Below are 21,486 nucleotides of genomic sequence, written 5' to 3' on the forward strand. Positions count from 1 at the left end.
ATGTGTGAGTCAAGCATATAGAATTGCACCAAGCTCTATGAGAAGGGGGATCTTGGTTCTTGCACCTGGATGTAATACATTGCATGGCTGCTGCTGCTGATAGGGTGTCCAGTAGATCCTTCTCTGCCAGAGTCTGGCTCTAGCGATTCTTCTTCTATGTCTATGAAAGGCTTGGGCGCTGTAGAGCGAAGCGGCGCATGCGCAGCTAGTGCTTTGTTTCGCCACTGTGAGCGCGCGCCCCGTAGGTGAAGATATGCGCATGCTCCGTCGCGTACGGGAAGAGGTCTTGCGGAGCGCCGATTGGCTGTAGGGAACAGGAAGTGGGTTGCGAGTGCCGATTGGCGGAGAAGATGAGGTCACAGAAGTCAACGTCCAATCCCCTGCGCGCGTGTATTTGCGAGGCGAAGCCCCGTAGGCTCAGGATCACACAGGCGCCCAGGGAGGCGGCCGCAGGGATTCTAGCGGCGCCGGTCAGGTCCATGCAATGCTCGGGACGTGTAGGGCAGGACTGGCCATGACGTGCGTATGGGCAAGGGGCTTGACGCCCCCCAGAAACCTGTGAACGCACCCGCTTCCCCCACCCTGTCCCTGAGACCCCGCACCTCTGCCCCTGCTCCTGTCTGAGTGAAGCCAGGGCGTCTGCTCGCGTCCCCCGAGGGGCTGCACTGGAGGGTCCTCGGCGGCACCATGGCACAGGTAGGGGGCACCGGGGCATTGCCTCTTACCTCGCCTGACCCTCAATGGAGGAGTGGGGGGCCCTCTATGGTGTGACTCCCTCATCTAACCCTTCACGTGCTCTGTGCTTTCCCTCCAGCTTTCCCTCGTGGTGCATGCATCTCTGGCGTAGCTTTGCAGCCCCCTTCCCACCCTGAGGCGAAGAGACCCGAGCTGCCCCCTTCCCACCCTGAGGCGAAGAGACCCGAGCTGCCCCTTCCCACCCTGAGGCGAAGAGACCCGAGCTGCCCCCTTCCCACCCTGAGGCGAAGAGACCCGAGCTGCCCCTTCCCACCCTGAGGCGAAGAGACCCGAGCTGCCCCCTTCCACCCTGAGGTGAAGAGACCCGAGCTGCCCCCTTCCCACCCTGAGGCGAAGAGACCCGAGCTGCCCCCTTCCCACCCTGAGGCGAAGAGACCCGAGCTGCCCCCTTCCCACCCTGAGGCGAAGAGACCCGAGCTGCCCCCTTCCCACCCTGAGGCGAAGAGACCCGAGCTGCCCCTTCCCACCCTGAGGCGAAGAGACCCGAGCTGCCCCCTTCCCACCCTGAGGCGAAGAGACCCGAGCTGCCCCCTTCCCACCCTGAGGCGAAGAGACCCGAGCTGCCCCCTTCCCACCCTGAGGCGAAGAGACCCGAGCTGCCCCCTTCCCACCCTGAGGCGAAGAGACCCGAGCTGCCCCCTTCCCACCCTGAGGCGAAGAGACCCGAGCTGCCCCCTTCCCACCCTGAGGCGAAGAGACCCGAGCTGCCCCTTCCCACCCTGAGGCGAAGAGACCCGAGCTGCCCCCTTCCCACCCTGAGGCGAAGAGACCCGAGCTGCCCCTTCCCACCCTGAGGTGAAGAGACCCGAGCTGCCCCCTTCCCACCCTGAGGCGAAGAGACCCGAGCTGCCCTTTCCCACCCTGAGGCGAAGAGACCCAAGCTGCCCCCTTCCCACCCTGAGGCGAAGAGACCTGTGAAGAGAGATGCTTTCTTATCATTTCCCAAGCAGCCCCCTTCCCACCCTAAGGTACGAGAGATGCTTTCATATCATTACCCGAGCAGCACCCTTCCTACCCTGAGGCGAAGAGACCCGTGAAGAGAGATGCTTTCTTATTTCCCAAGCAGCCCCCTTCCCACCCCGAGGCGAAGAGACCCGAGCTGCCCCCTTCCCACCCTGAGGCGAAGAGACCCGAGCTGCCCCCTTCCTACCCTGAGGCGAAGAGACCCGTGAAGAGAGATGCTTTCTTATCATTTCCCAAGCAGCCCCCTTCCCACCCCGAGGCGAAGAGACCCGAGCTGCCCCCTTCCCACCCTAAGGTACGAGAGATGCTTTCATATAATTACCCGAGCAGCACCCTTCCTACCCTGAGGCGAAGAGACCCGAGCTGCCCCCTTCCCACCCTGAGGCGAAGAGACCCAAGCTGCCCCCTTCCCACCCTGAGGCGAAGAGACCCGTGAAGAGAGATGCTTTCTTATCATTTCCCAAGCAGCCCCCTTCCCACCCCGAGGTGAAGGGACCCGAGCTGCCCCCTTCCCACCCTAAGGTACGAGAGATGCTTTCATATCATTACCCGAGCAGCACCCTTCCTACCCTGAGGCGAAGAGACCCGTGAAGAGAGATGCTTTCTTATCATTTCCCAAGCAGCCCCCTTCCCACCCCGAGGCGAAGAGACCCGAGCTGCCCCCTTCCCACCCTAAGGTACGAGAGATGCTTTCATATCATTACCCGAGCAGCACCCTTCCTACCCTGAGGCGAAGAGACCCGTGAAGAGAGATGCTTTCTTATCATTTCCCAAGCAGCCCCCTTCCCACCCCGAGGCGAAGAGACCCGAGCTGCCCCCTTCCCACCCTAAGGTACGAGAGATGCTTTCATATCATTACCCGAGCAGCACCCTTCCTACCCTGAGGCGAAGAGACCCGAGCTGCCCCCTTCCCACCCTGAGGCGAAGAGACCCAAGCTGCCCCCTTCCCACCCTGAGGCGAAGAGACCCGTGAAGAGAGATGCTTTCTTATCATTTCCCAAGCAGCCCCCTTCCCACCCCGAGGCGAAGAGACCCGAGCTGCCCCCTTCCCACCCTAAGGTACGAGAGATGCTTTCATATCATTACCCGAGCAGCACCCTTCCTACCCTGAGGCGAAGAGACCCGAGCTGCCCCCTTCCCACCCTGAGGCGAAGAGACCCAAGCTGCCCCCTTCCCACCCTGAGGCGAAGAGACCCGTGAAGAGAGATGCTTTCTTATCATTTCCCAAGCAGCCCCCTTCCCACCCCGAGGTGAAGGGACCCGAGCTGCCCCCCTTCCCACCCTAAGGTACGAGAGATGCTTTCATATCATTACCCGAGCAGCACCCTTCCTACCCTGAGGCGAAGAGACCCGTGAAGAGAGATGCTTTCTTATCATTTCCCAAGCAGCCCCCTTCCCACCCCGAGGCGAAGAGACCCGAGCTGCCCCCTTCCCACCCTAAGGTACGAGAGATGCTTTCATATCATTACCCGAGCAGCACCCTTCCTACCCTGAGGCGAAGAGACCCGTGAAGAGAGATGCTTTCTTATCATTTCCCAAGCAGCCCCCTTCCCACCCCGAGGCGAAGAGACCCGAGCTGCCCCCTTCCCACCCTAAGGTACGAGAGATGCTTTCATATCATTACCCGAGCAGCACCCTTCCTACCCTGAGGCGAAGAGACCCAAGCTGCCCCCTTCCCACCCTGAGGCGAAGAGACCCGTGAAGAGAGATGCTTTCTTATCATTTCCCAAGCAGCCCCCTTCCCACCCCGAGGCGAAGAGACCCGAGCTGCCCCCTTCCCACCCTAAGGTACGAGAGATGCTTTCATATCATTACCCGAGCAGCACCCTTCCTACCCTGAGGCGAAGAGACCCGTGAAGAGAGATGCTTTCTTATCATTTCCCAAGCAGCCCCCTTCCCACCCCGAGGCGAAGAGACCCGAGCTGCCCCCTTCCCACCCTAAGGTACGAGAGATGCTTTCATATCATTACCCGAGCAGCACCCTTCCCACCCTGAGGCGAAGAGACCCGAGCTGCCCCCTTCCCACCCTGAGGCGAAGAGACCCGAGCTGCCCCCTTCCCACCCTGAGGCGAAGAGACCCGTGAAGAGAGATGCTTTCTTATCATTTCCCAAGCAGCCCCCTTCCCACCCCGAGGCGAAGAGACCCGAGCTGCCCCCTTCCCACCCTAAGGTACGAGAGATGCTTTCATATCATTACCCGAGCAGCACCCTTCCTACCCTGAGGCGAAGAGACCCGTGAAGAGAGATGCTTTCTTATCATTTCCCAAGCAGCCCCCTTCCCACCCCGAGGCGAAGAGACCCGAGCTGCCCCCTTCCCACCCTAAGGTACGAGAGATGCTTTCATATCATTACCCGAGCAGCACCCTTCCTACCCTGAGGCGAAGAGACCCGTGAAGAGAGATGCTTTCTTATCATTTCCCAAGCAGCCCCCTTCCCACCCCGAGGCGAAGAGACCCGAGCTGCCCCCTTCCCACCCTAAGGTACGAGAGATGCTTTCATATCATTACCCGAGCAGCACCCTTCCTACCCTGAGGCGAAGAGACCCGAGCTGCCCCCTTCCCACCCTGAGGCGAAGAGACCCGTGAAGAGAGATGCTTTCTTATCATTTCCCAAGCAGCCCCCTTCCCACCCCGAGGCGAAGAGACCCGAGCTGCCCCCTTCCCACCCCGAGGCGAAGAGACCCGAGCTGCCCCCTTCCCACCCTAAGGTACGAGAGATGCTTTCATATCATTACCCGAGCAGCACCCTTCCTACCCTGAGGCGAAGAGACCCGTGAAGAGAGATGCTTTCTTATCATTTCCCAAGCAGCCCCCTTCCCACCCCGAGGCGAAGAGACCCGAGCTGCCCCCTTCCCACCCTAAGGTACGAGAGATGCTTTCATATCATTACCCGAGCAGCACCCTTCCTACCCTGAGGCGAAGAGACCCGTGAAGAGAGATGCTTTCTTATCATTTCCCAAGCAGCCCCCTTCCCACCCCGAGGCGAAGAGACCCGAGCTGCCCCCTTCCCACCCTAAGGTACGAGAGATGCTTTCATATCATTACCCGAGCAGCACCCTTCCTACCCTGAGGCGAAGAGACCCGTGAAGAGAGATGCTTTCTTATCATTTCCCAAGCAGCCCCCTTCCCACCCCGAGGCGAAGAGACCCGAGCTGCCCCCTTCCCACCCTAAGGTACGAGAGATGCTTTCATATCATTACCCGAGCAGCACCCTTCCCACCCTGAGGCGAAGAGACCCGAGCTGCCCCCTTCCCACCCTGAGGCGAAGAGACCCAAGCTGCCCCCTTCCCACCCTGAGGCGAAGAGACCCGTGAAGAGAGATGCTTTCTTATCATTTCCCAAGCAGCCCCCTTCCCACCCCGAGGCGAAGAGACCCGAGCTGCCCCCTTCCCACCCTAAGGTACGAGAGATGCTTTCATATCATTACCCGAGCAGCACCCTTCCTACCCTGAGGCGAAGAGACCCGAGCTGCCCCCTTCCCACCCTAAGGTACGAGAGATGCTTTCATATCATTACCCGAGCTGCCCCCTTCCCACCCTGAGGCGAAGAGACCCGAGCTGCCCCCTTCCCACCCTGAGGCGAAGAGACCCAAGCAGCCCCCTTCCCACCCCGAGGCGAAGAGACCCGAGCTGCCCCCTTCCCACCCTAAGGTACGAGAGATGCTTTCATATCATTACCCGAGCAGCACCCTTCCTACCCTGAGGCGAAGAGACCCGAGCTGCCCCCTTCCCACCCTGAGGCAAAGAGACCCAAGCAGCCCCCTTCCCACCCCGAGGCGAAGAGACCCGATCTGCCTCCTTCCCACCCTAAGGTACGAGAGATGCTTTCATATCATTACCCGAGCAGCACCCTTCCTACCCTGAGGCGAAGAGACCCGAGCTGCCCCCTTTCCACCCTGAGGCGAAGAGACCCAAGCAGCCCCCTTCTAACCCAGAGGTGAAGAGAGATGCTTTCTTACCATTTCCCAAGCAGCCCCCTTCCCACCCTAAGGTGAAGAGAGATGCTTTCTTATTTCCCAAGCAGCTAGAATGTTTTAATCCCCCCTACTGCTAAGGGGATGTACCAGGCACTTTTAATCCCTAGAAATAGGCCCACAAAATGAAAATAGGAAATAAAAATACTCCCAACAAAAATAGCAAACTGCCCCTCTGCTTTCCTCCACACTGCCCCATGGATAAATGTTAAAGATTATTTATGCTGCGCACCGTCATCAATGGAGTTGGTCCCCAGGCGGATCTGCAAACAAGAAGGTCGGGTGGGTGAAGATGGAGTAGGAAAGTTACACACGGCATAAAATAAGCAGTGTTGCATAGCAATTTGCTATGCAGTTCTGTAGGTTTGCTAATCCAATGGACACTTGTGTAACAAAGTTAGCTTCTTAATTGAAAGCACAACTCGCCCTGCATTCCTCTCTTGCCCTCTTTTCTCTGTTAATTTCAAGTGCTAACGGAGATAAAATGCAGCAGTAGTAATTTCCTCCACTCTAAGTGCCAAATACATGTGTTGGAGTGCTAGGCAAGAATGTATTTCTTTTTCAAATAATTGCAAATCGGGATGATACTTTTATTAAGCTTACAAATTCCTGTCTGGCAAAGACGAGTATATGTCAACTTTATATTTTTTTAAAAAGATAGTTATACAATTGCATTCCTAAAATGTAAGTTATTACATATTGCATAATTACAGTATTTATACTGTAAAACACTGCATCATTTCCATGCTTTACAGTATAGTTTAGGTTAGTGTATTCAACTTTCATAGTGTGAACTATATTTCGTTTTGTTGGGGAAGATGCATCATATTGACGAGTGAACACTTTTTTGAAAATGTACATGATCAAGTGATTTTGATGCCAAACAGTGTTCTGTAACCCGCAGGTTGCATACATCTTGCAACTGGTGCTCAAACCATGAGCGAATCCTACTAGTGGACATTCTGCTTTAGACCAGTTACTTTATTATATATATATTTTTTTATTTGTTTGTTCCAAAATGGAACTTTACAAAATTGTGTTCCTTTATTTCCGCAAGTCCTCAGGGGCCTGTGCCCAGGGTTTTCAGTGTTTCTTGGATGATCTTTACCAAGGCGATTTGCCACGTTGTTCGATCCCCTCCAATCAGTCTTAGCCACCATTGGTCCGCGTCAAAGTGTTCATTTGCGAGTAGGTGGTCGAGGTAAGATGATCTTATCGCTTGTTTTTTTGGGCAGACCATTAGTAGGTGGCGAATAGTTTCCTTTTCGGCGCCGCAGAATCGGCACTCGCTTGTTTCTGAGATACCTCGAATGTGGCGAATCTCGTTTGTTTCGATTAAGTTCAGTCTTATCCTAAGTATGTAGTTTCTGGAAGCTTTGTTTGGGAATTTTTTAATGTACCTCTGAAGTTCATTTACTTTGCACTGGGTATGAGGAAGGTGAGTTAAAAGTTTGTTTGCTGCACCATCTGCTATGGTGATCGACCAGTCCAGATTTTTGAGTTTTTCGGTCACTCTGACCGGGTTTGAAGACAGGTCAGCTTCTGTACAAGCTACAGAATCCAGTAAAACTAAATTTTCGGTTTTCCATTTTGTCAACATTTTCACTGTGTCCATTTTCATCTCCTCGCCAATCATTGTGTAGATGTTTTCTTTGTCTTGGGCGATGCACTTGCGATAGAGCAGGACCGAGTTGATATTTACCGTGCCTGCTAAAGAGGGGAGGCTCAATTCACGTCGAATCGCCGGCATTGAGGTTGAGTTTGGCAAACACAACACTTTTCTCCAAAAATGCCCTTCCAGCTTTGTCCAGAGTTTTTTTGGAATTTGAGGCATTGCTTCGGCTCCATATGTAATTGATGGTACTACTTTTTTCTTATAGAATTCAATTACCTGGATTGTTGAAAGTTTTCCGAATTTGAGATCTATGGCTTTGCCTTGTGCTGCTAGTTTTCTGATTTTTATTTTCAGGCTTTCTTGCATTGCACTTTCTGTGCGGGAACTGTCGAGGGTCACTCCCAGGTACTTGAACTCTTTTTTTTTTTTTTTTTTTTTTTTTGTTCTTTCGATCTCTGTATCTTCTAGATACCATTTGAATTTGTCCGATCTTTTCGATGCCGGTTCTAGAATTAGTATTTTTGTTTTTTCTTTGTTGATTTGTAGATTGTTTTTCACTGTGTAGTGTAACAGGTTTGTCAGTAGTCTCTGTAGGCCTATTTGGGTCTGGTCGAACAGAGCGAGGTCGTCGGCGTACATAAGGCGGCTGATTTGTACCTTGGCCAGTTTTGGCGGAAAGGTTTTTGTAAGATCTTCTGTTACACTGAAGTCGCCCATGTATGCGAGAAATAACTCCGGAGTGAGAGGGCAACCTTGTTTGACCCCCCTTACTTGTGGGGATTTCTGCTGAGACTTGACCTTGCGGGGTTAATCGTACTCTGAGAGTGGTGTTTGTATGTAAGGCCTTCAGTGGTAGAAGGATCTCCTTTGGACATTTCCATCCTTCAAGTTTTGACCAAAGTCGTGATCTATCTACCAGGTCAAACGCCTGGGAAAGGTCAACAAAGGCCACAAAAGATCTTGGTTTTCCTTCAAGGACCTTGCTTTTTAATATGCTGATGACCAGGATGTTCGCTGCTGTACCAAAATTTTTTTTAAGCCAGTTTGGAATCGATCGTGGCATGGTGCAAGTTTAGTCCAAGTTTGCAGCCTTTTAAGCAGTAAGGCTCCGAAGACCTTTCCAATGCAGACTAGGAGGGCGATTGGCCGAAAATTTGTGGGGTCACACACATCCCCCTTTTTATAAATCGGAACAATGGTTGCCTTGGTCCAGGATGGTGGAATGGATTTAGATTTTGCGCATCTCATGGAGATCTTTTTTAGTAGTTTTGACCACTCAGCTGGATTATTTTTGAGGTCCATGTTGGAAATCCCCTTTGGGCCAACCGCTCGTGAGTTTTTGTTTTTTTTAGAGTCTCGAAGATTTCTTCTTGGTCATCGAAACATAACCAGCACGAGGGGTCGTTTTCTCTAGGCTCAACATACTCTTTTGTTGCGGATTCAAAGAGCGTTGAAAAGTGGTCGATCCATTTCTGCTCCCCCATTGAATTGATCATGGAGTTTTTTATTTGATAATGTCGTGGTTTTTATAAGGGACCAAAATTCTCTTGCTTTGTTGTCGCAAATCGCCTTCAGTACTTTTTCCGAATCTTGTTGGTAGAGATTTGAGCGATGGTTTTTAACCCAATTTCTGTAGTTTCTCGAGGCTTCTGCTAGTTTTGACACCTGGTCGCTGGACTGTTTGCTTCAGTTGCCTCTTGATTTTTCGAAATTCACGTCTTTTTTGGACTAACTGGGCATCATAGGTATGTTTATGGCTGGTGTCGGTAGTTTGGGCAGACTTTTTTGTGGAAAATGCCACAAGCAGAGGCACATAGTCAGGTTCTGGATTTTCTTCCGACATGGATTTTCTTCCGACATACCCCCTTCAGACTATCTTTGTGTGAGCTTCCTTACTGCCGATGTTGAAAGTTTTAGCCGATTTCCCTGGTTATTTACTTCAATGCCAAGTGGTTCGTCGCTGGTTCTGCCGAAGTTGGTTGACCACGTTGTTATTAATTGGTTGTGGTCACTGTTTGTTGTCTTGCGCACCTGAAAAGTTGTTACGGTGTTCAAAAAGGGACGGGAGACGTAGGTATAGTCAATTGTTGCTCGCGACACTCCCTGTTCCCAGGTCGGCAAACGGTCTTTCTCTGAAAAGACCGTGTCAAGGTTTAACATGTGCCGTGAGGTCATCAGTTTGCACCAAAGTTTTCCTCTTTGAGTTGCTTTTGTCGAATTGGAGTTTTTCTCCTCTATTGAGCTGGGGCTTTTGAGGGAGATGTTAAGGTCTCCACAGATTATGAAGGACGAGACTTGGCGATTTGTCGATTATTTCTTCCATCATATGGGTGAAGTTTTTTGCATCTAAAGCTGCCGTATTCCAGTAGGTATTCAAGATCGCTATTTCTGAGCTTGGCGACCTTTCGCAGCCTTCAAGATCAATGAGTACTGCCAGTATGGATTGGTTTGACAGCAAGGTTTCTTTCATTTTTAAACCTACACCATTTCTACATTCCATGAGTAATCCGGATGATGGAATGCCTAAAAGGCCTTTTTTTGCAGGTGCTAGGACTACGTCGTAGCCGTCCAGGAAGGGTTTGTCGACGAGTCATGTTTCTTGAAGACGAATCACGTCGAATGATGCCACATCGGCGTCCTTTCGAGTCGTCAAGTGGGTGTGTCCACGAGTGTTCCAGGAACAAAGTTTTAGAACTGTGGGGAATTTGTCGGCTGGCAAGGTGTCGTTCTCGGCGCTCTCCCAACCTTCGAGTTGCTATTTGTTCAAGTTTTTTGCGAGTGCTTTTGGCAGCCAGGACCAGATTCCCTGCGGGTTTTCATTTTGTTGTTGTTTCTGATTGTTTCATGGGGGGTAAGTTGCTTGTTTGCGGCGCCTTAGGCGTACCTTTTTTTGAGGGTTCATTATTTGCTGAATTCCGTTGGTTATTTTGAGAGTTTGGGTCCCTGTTTGTCCCGCTTCTTAGGTTCCTTTCGGTTCTTCTTCCGAGGTCCGCCTGCTCCTGGGACAGTTTCTCATTGACCGGATGGTCCTTTATCTTGTTACTCGCAGTGCCTTTGCTTTTTGACGTCCTTGTGTCGTTTTCCTGGGTTTCTCTCTGCTCTTTAAGGTGTTTGTAAACTCGACGAAACCTAAAGTCAAGTTTAGATAAGTCCTCTGCTTCGTTGATTATTAGCATCTGTATTTTCTTTGAAGGAATGTGCAAGATAGTTTTTGCTCTATGGTTAGAGTGATAAGGATCCACTAGTTTCAGGTTTAATCTGGCGAAGTGCTGGGATGAATCCAAAGAGGGTTAGCACTCCTTTTCGGTTGAGAATTATTTCATCAAGATTTTCTGACCGTTGCTCTATTTTTAGAGTCCAAACGGATATTTTAGTGGGATGGTGTCGGTCATGGTATTTTTCAGTTTTCGATTTATAGTGGGGTCTCACTGACGGCTCGTTTTCTTGAGATCGGTGATCTTTTGAGCTCTTTTTATTTAACTCACCTCGTGAATAGTCACTGCTTGATTTTCTGTCTCTTTCTGTGTTTGTCGGTTCTCCAGTTTTGGGGTTTCTTGATGCAGAGATGGAGGCTCAGATCTTGAGGTGAATGATACTTTTCTTTGGCTAGTTTTGTTTTGGTCTTGAAGTGTGGTGAAGATTGTTTCTTCGTTCTTCCATTGTATAGAATGGAGGGCTCTTCTGTTGATACGGTGGGCTGCTCCTATTTTCCCTTTTCTCAACTTGGTCATTTCCAGTGTGCAAACTACTTGTCGGGTCCTTTTCTAGATGTTCGCTGATGTTCATTAGTAGGTCGTCATCCAGAAAGTCTTCTACTGTTTTTGGCGAGTATTTAGTTCCTGTGTCATTTGTGATCTTAAAGACGAGAGGAGGGTCCTGGGGAATGGAAGGGCTACCCTTTAAGGATTGGATCTTCTTTGCCTTCTGGAGTGTGGGCCCTGGTTCCGATGTATCTGTTTTCCCTGTCGATGTTCCATGTTGTAGGCAGAAGATCGGGTAAGCCTGGTCTTTGTCGTTTGGTTCGATTTGATTTGATTTCCGTTTTGACTTGGAGATGGTTCTTTTTCGGTATGTTCGATTCGATGTTTGGATGATGTTTCTTCACTAATATATATGATTTCACTTTGATCGTAGTTGACCGTGCCATTTGTAGTTGTAATACCCAAAAATACAAATTGAGGGTCCTTATAGGGCATCAGTTTGTGTGTTCACACAGGAGCTCTTAGGCTTGGGTTTATTTCTGCGCTCCTAATAGGCCTGATTGGTTTCTATTGGGAGCCTCATAGTCGGAGTCTTGGGTAACCCTCAGCTCCTGGTGATGGTTCGATGTTCGGAGTTCGCGTGTGAAGTGAGGGAGAGAAGATCTTCTCGCCGAACTTTGTCCGCCATAGAGCAACCATTCTGCATCTGCGGATATTCTCGGGTGTTGGGATCTTGAGGGTTTAGGTTTCAGGAAGACTTCCGCATGGTCCGGCGTGGATGTTATTTGGCTGCCTTGCCTGCCTGTCTCCGGGCTTTCGTCCGCTTTCATGGGTTCGAGGTTGCAGGGCTGGACTGCCTCTACGTCTCCTAAGTCTTTAGTTTGTGAAGATTCGGAGGGTTGATTTGTGGTTGGAGGCCCCAATGGTAGGGGTGGTTCGTCCGCCCCCGTTGCTGTGTTCGGTTCGGCTTGTGCGGGCTCGGCTGCCAAGGTTATAGGAGAGTTGTCTTTTGTAGTGTTTCAAAGCCCTGCTGGCTTTGAATATTGGGGCAGTCCTTCTTGTCTTCACTGCTGGTTGTAGGTCCGTCAGGGCCTCGAGTATTTCATTGTCTGTTAGTTCCATGAGGACCTCGTGTTTTCTTTTGCCCTGTCTGGCAAACAGTTCCTTTAAGGTGTTGCATATCATAGTTTTAGGGATGGATTCCGCAGGTACTCTTTGCTGAGTCTTCTTAGTTTGGCCAAGTCTTTTGGGTTTTTTTTGTCGTGTGTTTTTTATTTATTTATTTATTTTTGTGTTGGTCGGTTCGCCCTTTGAGATCTGGGCGCTGGTTTTTTTCTTTGTCTGAGGTCTTTTCTTCAGCAATCTCAGGGGGGACAGTTGTTCCTCCGGCTGTCATTTCATTTTCTTCGGGCTGTTCTGCAGTTCCACTAGTCTCCTCCGGGGGAGCTAGCAGATCTGCGCTGGATTCAGACTCGTGTGTGCGAGCCGCCCGCTGGTTCCGTGGACGGATGGGGTAGTGATCCAGAGGCTCCGGCAGACTTGGGGCCGCCCGTGTGTATCAGGGCGGGAGTCTCCGTGGCCAAATCTGCTAAAGCTGCCAGGCCATTTCGCCCTGGCTGGTCCTCCGCCCTTGAAGTCAGACTGCTTCCCAGCCTGGCTCGCGGCATGGGACGGCGATCCTGCTCGTCCGCTTGGAATCCTCTGTTCCAGGCAGACGTCCACGGTAAGAGCCAGTTCTTGTAGAGCGCAGCCGTTAGTTTGTTTTGCGGCTTTTGCCTGCCTCGCTGCTGCCGCCGCTTCCTGACCAAGCCTGTGCTCCCGTGGAGGCGATGCCGTCGCGGTCGGTCCGCCGGCCGGTCGGGGCAGCCTGTATCACAGGGCACGGGCTGGTAGCTCGAAGCGAATTCCTTGTGCGTGTCGTTTGCGGCAATGTTTTCCTTGTTTTCAGAGAGGAGTTTTGCTGGAGCTTCCGTCTCATTGTTTTCTTTTACTTGACGCTTTTTGTATATTTGGAGATTCGGTCAGCGGAAAAAGAGTCCGCCCCAGGTTGATCGCTCCTCTTTGGGGATTTCTGGCTGGTTGTTGCTGCTTTTTTTGGGCGCTGTGATCCCGTTGGTGTACAATTTTGGCCGGTGCCCGTCAGGATGGTGTTTATGGGTAGCAGAGCTTGTGGTCTCAGTTTGACCGGGTGTTTAGCGGAAAACCGAAGGGTAGCGGGCGGTTGGAGTTGCCGCAAACTTCTGAGGCGCATTGTTTCTTCATCCAATGTCTCGCTGGAGATGTTGGGGCTTTGCTGATGCCGGAGGTCAGGGGCGGTTGCCATGCCTCTGCCGGTCCTGTCAGGGACTGCAGAGACTGCAACTGACTCTGCCCAGACTCCGCTAGACCAGTTACCCTAAAAGTGAGAAGACCACAAACTACAATATCCCTCCTAGTTTGCCCTGTTCTCTGCCTGCTCTGCAATCCACTCTGCCTAGTCTTTCTTTCCTCTTACATAATGACTACACAAAGTGAACTAGATGCTTAGCAAAGTAGTGATCAATAGTTCCACCCAGTCTGCACATTTACAGATCTACTGCAATACCAAACACTGTAGTTGGCCTCCAGAGCTTGCTTTGTGATTATGATTGTATTATATATTACCACCTGCAGGAGACAGCAGGCCATACTGTTTTCACAGCCTTTTGATCATCATTTTTTATTTGTGTCCATTCATGCAGCTAACCCTTTTACAGACACTCGTCTATGGCTCGCAAAGTCTTTTCACCCACTTGCTTAGTTGAGTGATTTTATAAAGGGAGAGTAGCATTTGCAAGAGATGTTTGAAACTTTTATTTAACATTCAATGGGTGGCAGCAGCGTGCCAAACAGTGGGTTTGTAGTTACATTTTACAGAAATCGCATTTTAAATGTGCTGTCCTCCGTTGCTATGGTGCAAGTGCATTTCTCTTAGGTTGAATAGGTAAACTAAGTTACCTGACCTGCAGCTCACACTGAAGTTTAAAAGAATTTGCAAGGCCTGCCTCCTCTTGCTCATGTCTTATTTCAGCGGTACGCAAAAACTGCTGTATTGTTGCTCAGTTCATGTCTTGAGTACAAATAACTTCTGGTGACATTAACAATATAAGTAAAAATGTGCCAATCATATTGGTCTGTTTGTTAATCAAAACAAATGTTAATTAGCAAACTCTGCTAATAGATTTTTGAAAACTAATTTATGCCTTGTTAGAGAAATGGTGTTCTGTTGACAGCTTTAGTTCGGTTTCCACCGTGTGCTGAGCTTTGGTGTGAATATCGACCGATACGAGACCTCGTGTGCTGTTGGTGCGTGTTATTTGTTGTTGCAGTGTGGTGAAATGCGTGCGGTTTGCTGATGGAGAAGATGGTGGTTTCGATTTCCGTGTGAATTAGGTATGCAGACTCTTGAGCATGGGCTCGTTGGTTATATATATTGGTCTTTATAAATCTTGTTCCAAGTATCCGGTTGTCCTATAGGTATGTTTTCTTTCCTGTCCGTCTTATTGTTATGAGTGATGGCATGGCGCGTTCCCAGCTGTGTTGTGTTTGAACTTAGTGTAGTGAGAAGGGGCATGTCTTGCCCCCTTTGGCATTGGTGCTGTAAATTAGCAGTCACCCACTTCCTTGCTGTCTATTCCATTGATGGTCCATTGGTGCCTGTGTGTAGTTTGTAGTCCAAGGTGGTGTTAATATATCGTCCTTACCCTTCCATCCCGATCCATCTGCTTTTAATCTATGGTATTTTCCTATCAGATCTATCTCTGTCAGTAAATTAATATGCCGTAGATTGCTCTTCCTTAACTTCTGTTTTTGGGCGATAGCTTAGGGGGATTCGGAGCATTGTTACAGCTGTGTATATGCCCCTGTAAGCGTTCTTCTAGTGATGGGGCGAAGAGCCAGGATTTGAGGAGTTTCCTGAATAGTAGGTGGTTTTTTGTGTTGCGTATGTTCTTTGGTAGCTCGTTCCAAGTTTTTGGGGTGAGGTGAGAGAAAAAAGATCTGAATGTTCTTTTGTTGTAGGGTTTTGGTTCCAGACAGAGGTCGCTGCTTGATCTGAGCATCCTTGTTTGGTGATGTAGGCTTAATTTGTCTCTTGGGAACCCTGGCCTTGGTTGTGGATTGCTCTGTGCATAATGCACATTGAGTTCAACTTGATTCGCTGTTTTATTAGTAGCCAATGCAGTGTTTTCAGTGTTGGTGTGATGTGTTCTCTTCGTGGAAGTTTGAGGAGCAGCCTGGCCGCCGCAGTTTTGTATGCGTTGTAGTGTCGTTCAGGAATGCCCAGATAAAGACTATTGGCATAGTCTACTCTGGACATGACGAGAGCGATGACGGTGAGTGTTTAGTTGGCGAATTATAGGAATGGTACGATCCTTTTTACCAGTCGCAGGAGAAAGAAACATTTGTTGATTAGAGTGTTTACTTGTGGCTCTAGAGTACGTTTGTTGTCAATCAGGACTCCCAGGTCTTTTATAATCGACGATGGGGTTGTACAGAGTTCCCTTGGCCAAGGGATGCAGTGGTTGTCTCCTCCGTCTTTTGTGATGATCATTATTTCTGTTTTGATTAATTCGAGTTTATCCAGTTGTATATTTCATGAAGGCAGTTCTCTAATGTTGTGTGTTCTTCTCGAGTGTCTTGTATACTATTTGTGTATCATCAGCATAGTTGTAGCAGTAGCAGGTGAGGCTGTCTCTTTTGATGATCTTGATAAGTTGAGACATGTTGATGTTGAATAATAACTGGGAGAAGGATGATCCTTGTGGTACTCCGCATGAGGATTCTCTTGGGTTGGATTTGAAAGGTTTCATCCATATGGACTCTGTTCTGTTAGGAAGGATTTGGTCCATAGTAGGTCACGGTCAGTGATTCCAAATTCTTAACAATCTCGTGATGCGGATGTCGTGGTTTGACTGTGTCGAATGCCGCAGAGAGGTCTAGAAGTATCAAAGTAGTACTGTTGGCTGAATCTGCATTTGCCTTTTAGGTGAAACTATATTGAGAGGAGTGCCGATTCCTTTCCTCTCATTGGTCTAAAGCCTATTTGTGCCTGGTCTAGGTGTTGCTCTTCTATGAATTATTGGGTTGTTTGTATATGTATGTTTTGAGCAGTTTGGCTGGGTATGGGATGTTGGAGATGGATTTGTAGTTTGAGAGGTCTTCTACGTTTCCTGCTGTATCTTTGAGCAGCAGCCTGATGTATGCCGATTTGAAGGATTGTGGCACTTTCCCTGTTGAGATGGAAAGGTTGAAGACATTTCTATGGTATTCCATGGGTGTTTCTTGTGAGAGGATTGATTTGTATATGTCCGGGGGCAGGGATCCGCAGGGGAACCTGTTTTGTGGCTTTGATTTACCAGTTTTATGAATCTTTCCACTGGTATTTCGGGGAAGCTTCAGAGTTTGTTCGGTCGTTCCTCGTAGGAGTAGATGGGTTCAATTGTCGGTTCGCATGATCTGTTTTGTATGGTTTGGTGGATGTGATTGGTTTTTAAATGGTCTGCTAGATCATTGCATAGTTTATCTGATGGTATTGGCATGTACAGCCAGGTGGATTTTATATTTTGTTGATTTTAAAGAGTTCTTTTTGGGTGTTTGGTGCTTTGAAGATTTGGTTAATAATAATAATTATTGTCATAGTATTTCCATTTTGCTTTTTGTGTTTCCTTTTTGTTTGAGCGGATATGTTGAAATGAATTTTTATTTTGTCCCTGGTCGTTTCTAGTTAGTTTTCTTTTTCTTTTTTTTAATTTATTTTTTCATTCATGGCACTGAGTAGTGTGGTGAACCACTTTGCTGTTGATCTTTTGCGTGAAGGGTTTTTCTTTGGCGATCTCGTCGATTGTTGTTGCGGTGTAGAACTATTTTTATTTTTTTGTCCATGTCAGCTTCATACATGGTTGTTGCTTGTGGTTTGCTGAGTTCCAGAAGTTCAGTTGGGTTGGGGTTTTTGATGGTTCTCCAGTTTCTTTTCATGGTGATTGGTGGCTTTTCTTGCTTGTTTGTTGGAGTGGTCGGTGTGATTATGAAGGTAATAAGGTGGTGGCTCCGAGTATTTGAATCCGTGGCACTGTGGTAATGAGTTTCTTTTGTTGGTGAAGATTGCATCACGTTTATGCCATGCCATGTGGTTGCTCCTGTTCACTAGTTGTTGGGGAGAATTCTCAGAAATGTGCTAATTCCTTCCACCTCAGAAACCCCCAGCAACTTGGCTGGATTTTGAGGACTTGTTTTCTTTAACCTGGAGAGAGTAAGACCCTTTTTCCCACTCATATATTTTAATGTGATTTTTGAACTCTTGTTTCTTTTGGTTGTGGAGTCTGACAAACTCCATAGGCTTATCGTTTACATTGTCACACAGCACCTTCAGTGCAGTGACACAGGGAAGTCTTTCAGATCTCCCAAAGGTTTAAATACCTTCTCTGGGATAAACTGTTTCCCAGAGCAGTGAAGTGAAATTGACTTTACTTACATTTATAGACCCAGCACACACTATCTTTAGAATAGAGCGCTGGAGGTGTTACTTAGTATCCCCTTTGTCTAGCTTCTCATGTAACAAATTTATGTTACCCTTTCCTCACTGAATGGCTGGTGGCAGTGGTGTACTTTTAACTACCGTGGTGCGCATTTACCGCGGGCTGCGTTCGCAGCTGCAGGAAAGCACCTAAGGGGGCCATTTTTGTTAAAATGGCCCGGTCTTCTTTTTTCGCCATTTGTGGAAAGGTCCTTCTTGAGATTCACTCTGCACGCCAAACCAGGTTTGGTCCTTTTTTGTTCGCTTTGCCTTTGGCGGGATTCATGAGTGAAGCCCGCCTATGGCTCAAGGTTGTTTGCGGTCGGCCGGAAGTGAGGGAGGTGCCTGAAACTCCCTGTACTTAGTCTCTTAGGTGAAGCAAATGCACTCTGTAATGATTGGCTGGCTGGCTGGCTGACTGTCCGGCAAGGACAGCCACCCTGCAGGGTGAATGATGACTAGGCTGGAATGAATGTGAGAGAACTGAATAAAAGGTGAGGCTTTTTGCTTGGGAAGGCAGAGTCGACAACTGGACGGAGGAACCGAAGAACTTTAAGAGGACGCCTGCTGCCACTCCTGGACCGTTGGTTTGCCCGGTGAAGCCCTGCTGCTGTGCTGAAACTCCAAAATTGTATCGAGGGAGAAGCCCCTGCAAGGACGACTTCTCGGTGGGACCAATCAACTCCAAAGTAAGCCACCTGGACTTTCACTCAGAGCTGGTTGCATTTCCACAGTTGCTGCTGGAAACCGAGACGCCAGGGAGAGGAACACCAGATTGTGTGCATTGCTTTTAAGTTGGCCAATAGCTCCAGAGAGATCCTCTGGACTCCCAGGAAGCAGGACTGACCGAGCCTGAGCCCCCTCAACAGAGTCCAGGACCCCAGAAGCAAGGAAAGTCCATCTCGACAGCCAGAAACCGCAGTGTTGCTATTGGCGGTAGTCGCGAGGAGCTAAAACATCGAAGTGCCACTTGTTTGTTTGTTTATTTATTTGTAGCGCGCGCCAGACCCGAGGGTATCCGGGCGCGTGTTCAAGAATACTTTAAGCTTACATGTTACAGTTATACATTTCAGGAGGGTTACAAGGTGCATTAGCAGTAAATGATGACCATGTACGTGTTACAGTAACACATTTCAGGAAGGTTACATGGTGCATCATTAGTAAGTGATGACAGTATGCGTGGTTACATGCGCAGGTGATTGTGCACAGGGATGTGTACACAGTAAGCATTGAGTGTCAGGAGCAAGGTGGGTTAAGCGGGTGATGAACGCGGTATGCGTTCGGCTGCGGATTAACAGGTGGGTCATACGTGAATAGTCCTAGTCTAGTAGGTTATAGGTCATTTTCTTTGAGCCATTTAATGCAATTGAGTCTGAAGTGTGGATAAGATTGTACAGATCTTAAGGATGATGGGAGGGAGTTCCATAGCTGGGCCGCTTTGACAGGGAAGCTGGTGCCTCCGGCTGTGCTCAGTTTAAATGGGGGCACGGCTAGTTGGTTGGTGTATGCTTCTCTGGTAGGTCTGCTAGAAGTTCTCCTTTTGAATCTTTCTGTTAGGTATTTGGGGGCTAGGTCATTAATACTTTTGAAAGTCAGTGATGCTGTTTTGAGTTTAATTTTGTCAGCTGTGGATAGCCAATTAGATTGTCTTCTGACGTCTGAGATGTGCTCTCTTCTTGGGATTCCTAGGGCGGCTCGAAGGGCGTTGTTCTGCAGGGTTTGGATTTTTTACAGTGTGTTTATTGGACCCTGTGTATAGTGCATTGCAGTAGTCCAATTTGGATAATACCAGGGCTCTTGATAGGGTGAGGCAGCTGGCGGAGGATAGATATGGTTTAGCTGCTCTAATCGGCTTACAGGTGTAAGCGGTGCTAGAGGCCATCACATTCACCTGCTTTGTTAGGGAGAGGCAAGAGTCGAGGTAAAAACCTAGTGTTTTTACTTCTTTCGCTACTTTAATGGTGTTGCCATCTATGACAAATGATGAGTAGTTATCGTTCAGTTTTTTGATATTTTGTGTGTTCCCCAGTATGATGAGTTCCGTTTTGTCATCATTCAGGCATAGACCATGACGGGCCATCCATGCCTGAATGATGAGGTATATTCTGTTCACCAAGGCCAAATCCTGTTCATAATCCCCCGAAAGTGGGATGAGAATCTGAGTGTCATCTGCATAGTTTGTGTAGGTGACACCAAGAAGGTCCAGATCATCGAACAGGGGCTTTGTGAAGATGTTATACATGGTTGGAGAGACACAGGATCCCTGGGGGACGCCACATGTGATGCGTACTGGGTCAGCCGCTGCGGAGGTGGAGAAAACCCATATGGTTCTGCCACTTAGGAACGACCTGATCCGTGAAATGGCATGTGTGGAGAAGTGGGCCGCGGTTTCCAGGTGGGTACAGAGCACATCATGATCCACCAGGTCAAATGCCGCTGAGAGGTCCAGTAGGAGGAGTAGGGCAGTTTTTCCAAGATCTCAGCTCATCGACCTGGGTTTTGAGATCGATGAGCGCAGTTTCAGTGCCATGTTGAGGCCTGAAGCCTGACTGTCTGGTACCTAATAGTTGGTGCATCTCCAGATATTTTTGGATCTGTAGGTAGGCCACTCTATCTAGGATTTTTTGCAGAAATGGTACCGTGGTGATTGGCCTGTAGTTAGTCGGGATGGCGGGGTCCAGGGTTTGCTTTTTAAGGAGGGGGAGGACCCATGATTGCTTAAGATTGTCTGGTATAGTGCCTGATGCAAAGGAAGCATTAATAAGTTTGGTGATAAATGGAGAAAGGTCTCTGGCCGCGTCTTTTATCAGTTGGGCTGGGCATATGTCGCCTCGACAGTTAGTTGGTTTGAGCGAGAGTATTATTTTTTCAAACTCCAGGATTGTTACTTTGGTGAAGTTGAATTTGTGTTCTGGCTTGGTGGAGGTGGGTGGTTTACCGCTTGGGATTGGTTGAGGTGGGTATAGTGTTTGTTTCTTTTTCTCAATTTTGGTTTGGAGTGTGGCAATTTTGTTGTTTAGAGCTTTTTGGATGTTGGAGCACCACGTTTTATTTTTATCGCAGTTGTCTGGAGCAGGGATAGGGTTTTCCAGTTCCTTTTAGTATAAGAAATAGTTCTTTGGTTCCAGACTTAACCTATGATATTCTGTTGTTGAAGTTTTCTTTTTTGGCCTTCCTTATTTAATTTTTGTAGATCTTAGAGGCACTGATGAGAGCTATTTTGTTAGTCTCTGATGGATTTAGTCGCCAGGTGGATTCGCATTTGCGTTTTTCAATTCTTAGGGATTTGAGGTGAGGGGTGAACCAAGTATTTAAGTGTGCTCTGGGCTTGCTTTTTCTCATTTTCAACGGGGCGATAGTGTCCAAGGCTGTGGCCATGGTTGAGTTGAATACGTTCACTAGGGCTGTTGGGTTTAGCGATTCAGATAAGGAATATAGGGTTGGGAGGATAAGTGGTAGCAGTTTGTCTGTGGTTACTTGTTGGAAAGATTGCTGGTTGCGAGCGTTGACCGGCCCATTTCAGTACAGGAGTCCCCAGAAATCCTCCCTCGTGTCCCCTCGACTGAGGCCCAGGAACAGTGAGATCTGCAAAGCTGCACAGGAACAGAAGTCATCTGCTGCACCTTTTCTTCAATACAAAGGTACTGTAAAGTCTGAGAGAACTTGTCTCTCATTGTAGAGTTGCTTGCATCTTCTACTACTCACAAGTCTAAACAGCTTGTGGCCCTACAGTGATTCATTCTTTTCTTCAAAGACTTCTGAAACATTGTGCAAATACTTTTCTACTTACCTACCAGAAGTGCTTCAGCCCATGTAAGACTTTTGCCCATTGACTGGCTTAAACCTACCAAATGACTCTCCTTAGGGGATCCAAAAGTATTTGCCTGCTTAAGAATATTTGTGGTCTCTTGTTTGTTCTAATAACCTTTTCCTTTGACCAAGTTCTG

At 48.7% G+C, this 21,486-nt stretch overlaps 1 protein-coding gene across 2 annotated transcripts in view; it reads left to right on the plus strand.

Annotated features, from left to right (window-relative positions):
* The first annotated feature begins 328 nt into the window (after positions 1-328).
* The window catches only part of LOC138511156 (zinc finger protein 501-like), a 52,307-nt gene continuing 31,149 nt past the window's right edge, over positions 329-21,486 (plus strand). Inside the window, exon 1 of one of the 2 annotated variants that reach the window (XM_069626659.1) lies at positions 329-696. In XM_069626659.1, coding sequence (XP_069482760.1) covers positions 688-696 — 9 coding nt within the window. In that variant the 5' untranslated portion in view covers positions 329-687. Of the gene's footprint in view, positions 697-5,846; positions 5,969-21,486 lie in introns of those variants that run through there. The other variant, XM_069626658.1, reaches the window with a different exon arrangement.

Source organism: Ambystoma mexicanum, chromosome 6p (genome assembly GCF_040938575.1).
Source record: "Ambystoma mexicanum isolate Mex_15411 chromosome 6p, UKY_AmexF1_1, whole genome shotgun sequence".
In the NCBI taxonomy this organism is placed as follows: Eukaryota; Metazoa; Chordata; class Amphibia; order Caudata; family Ambystomatidae; genus Ambystoma; species Ambystoma mexicanum.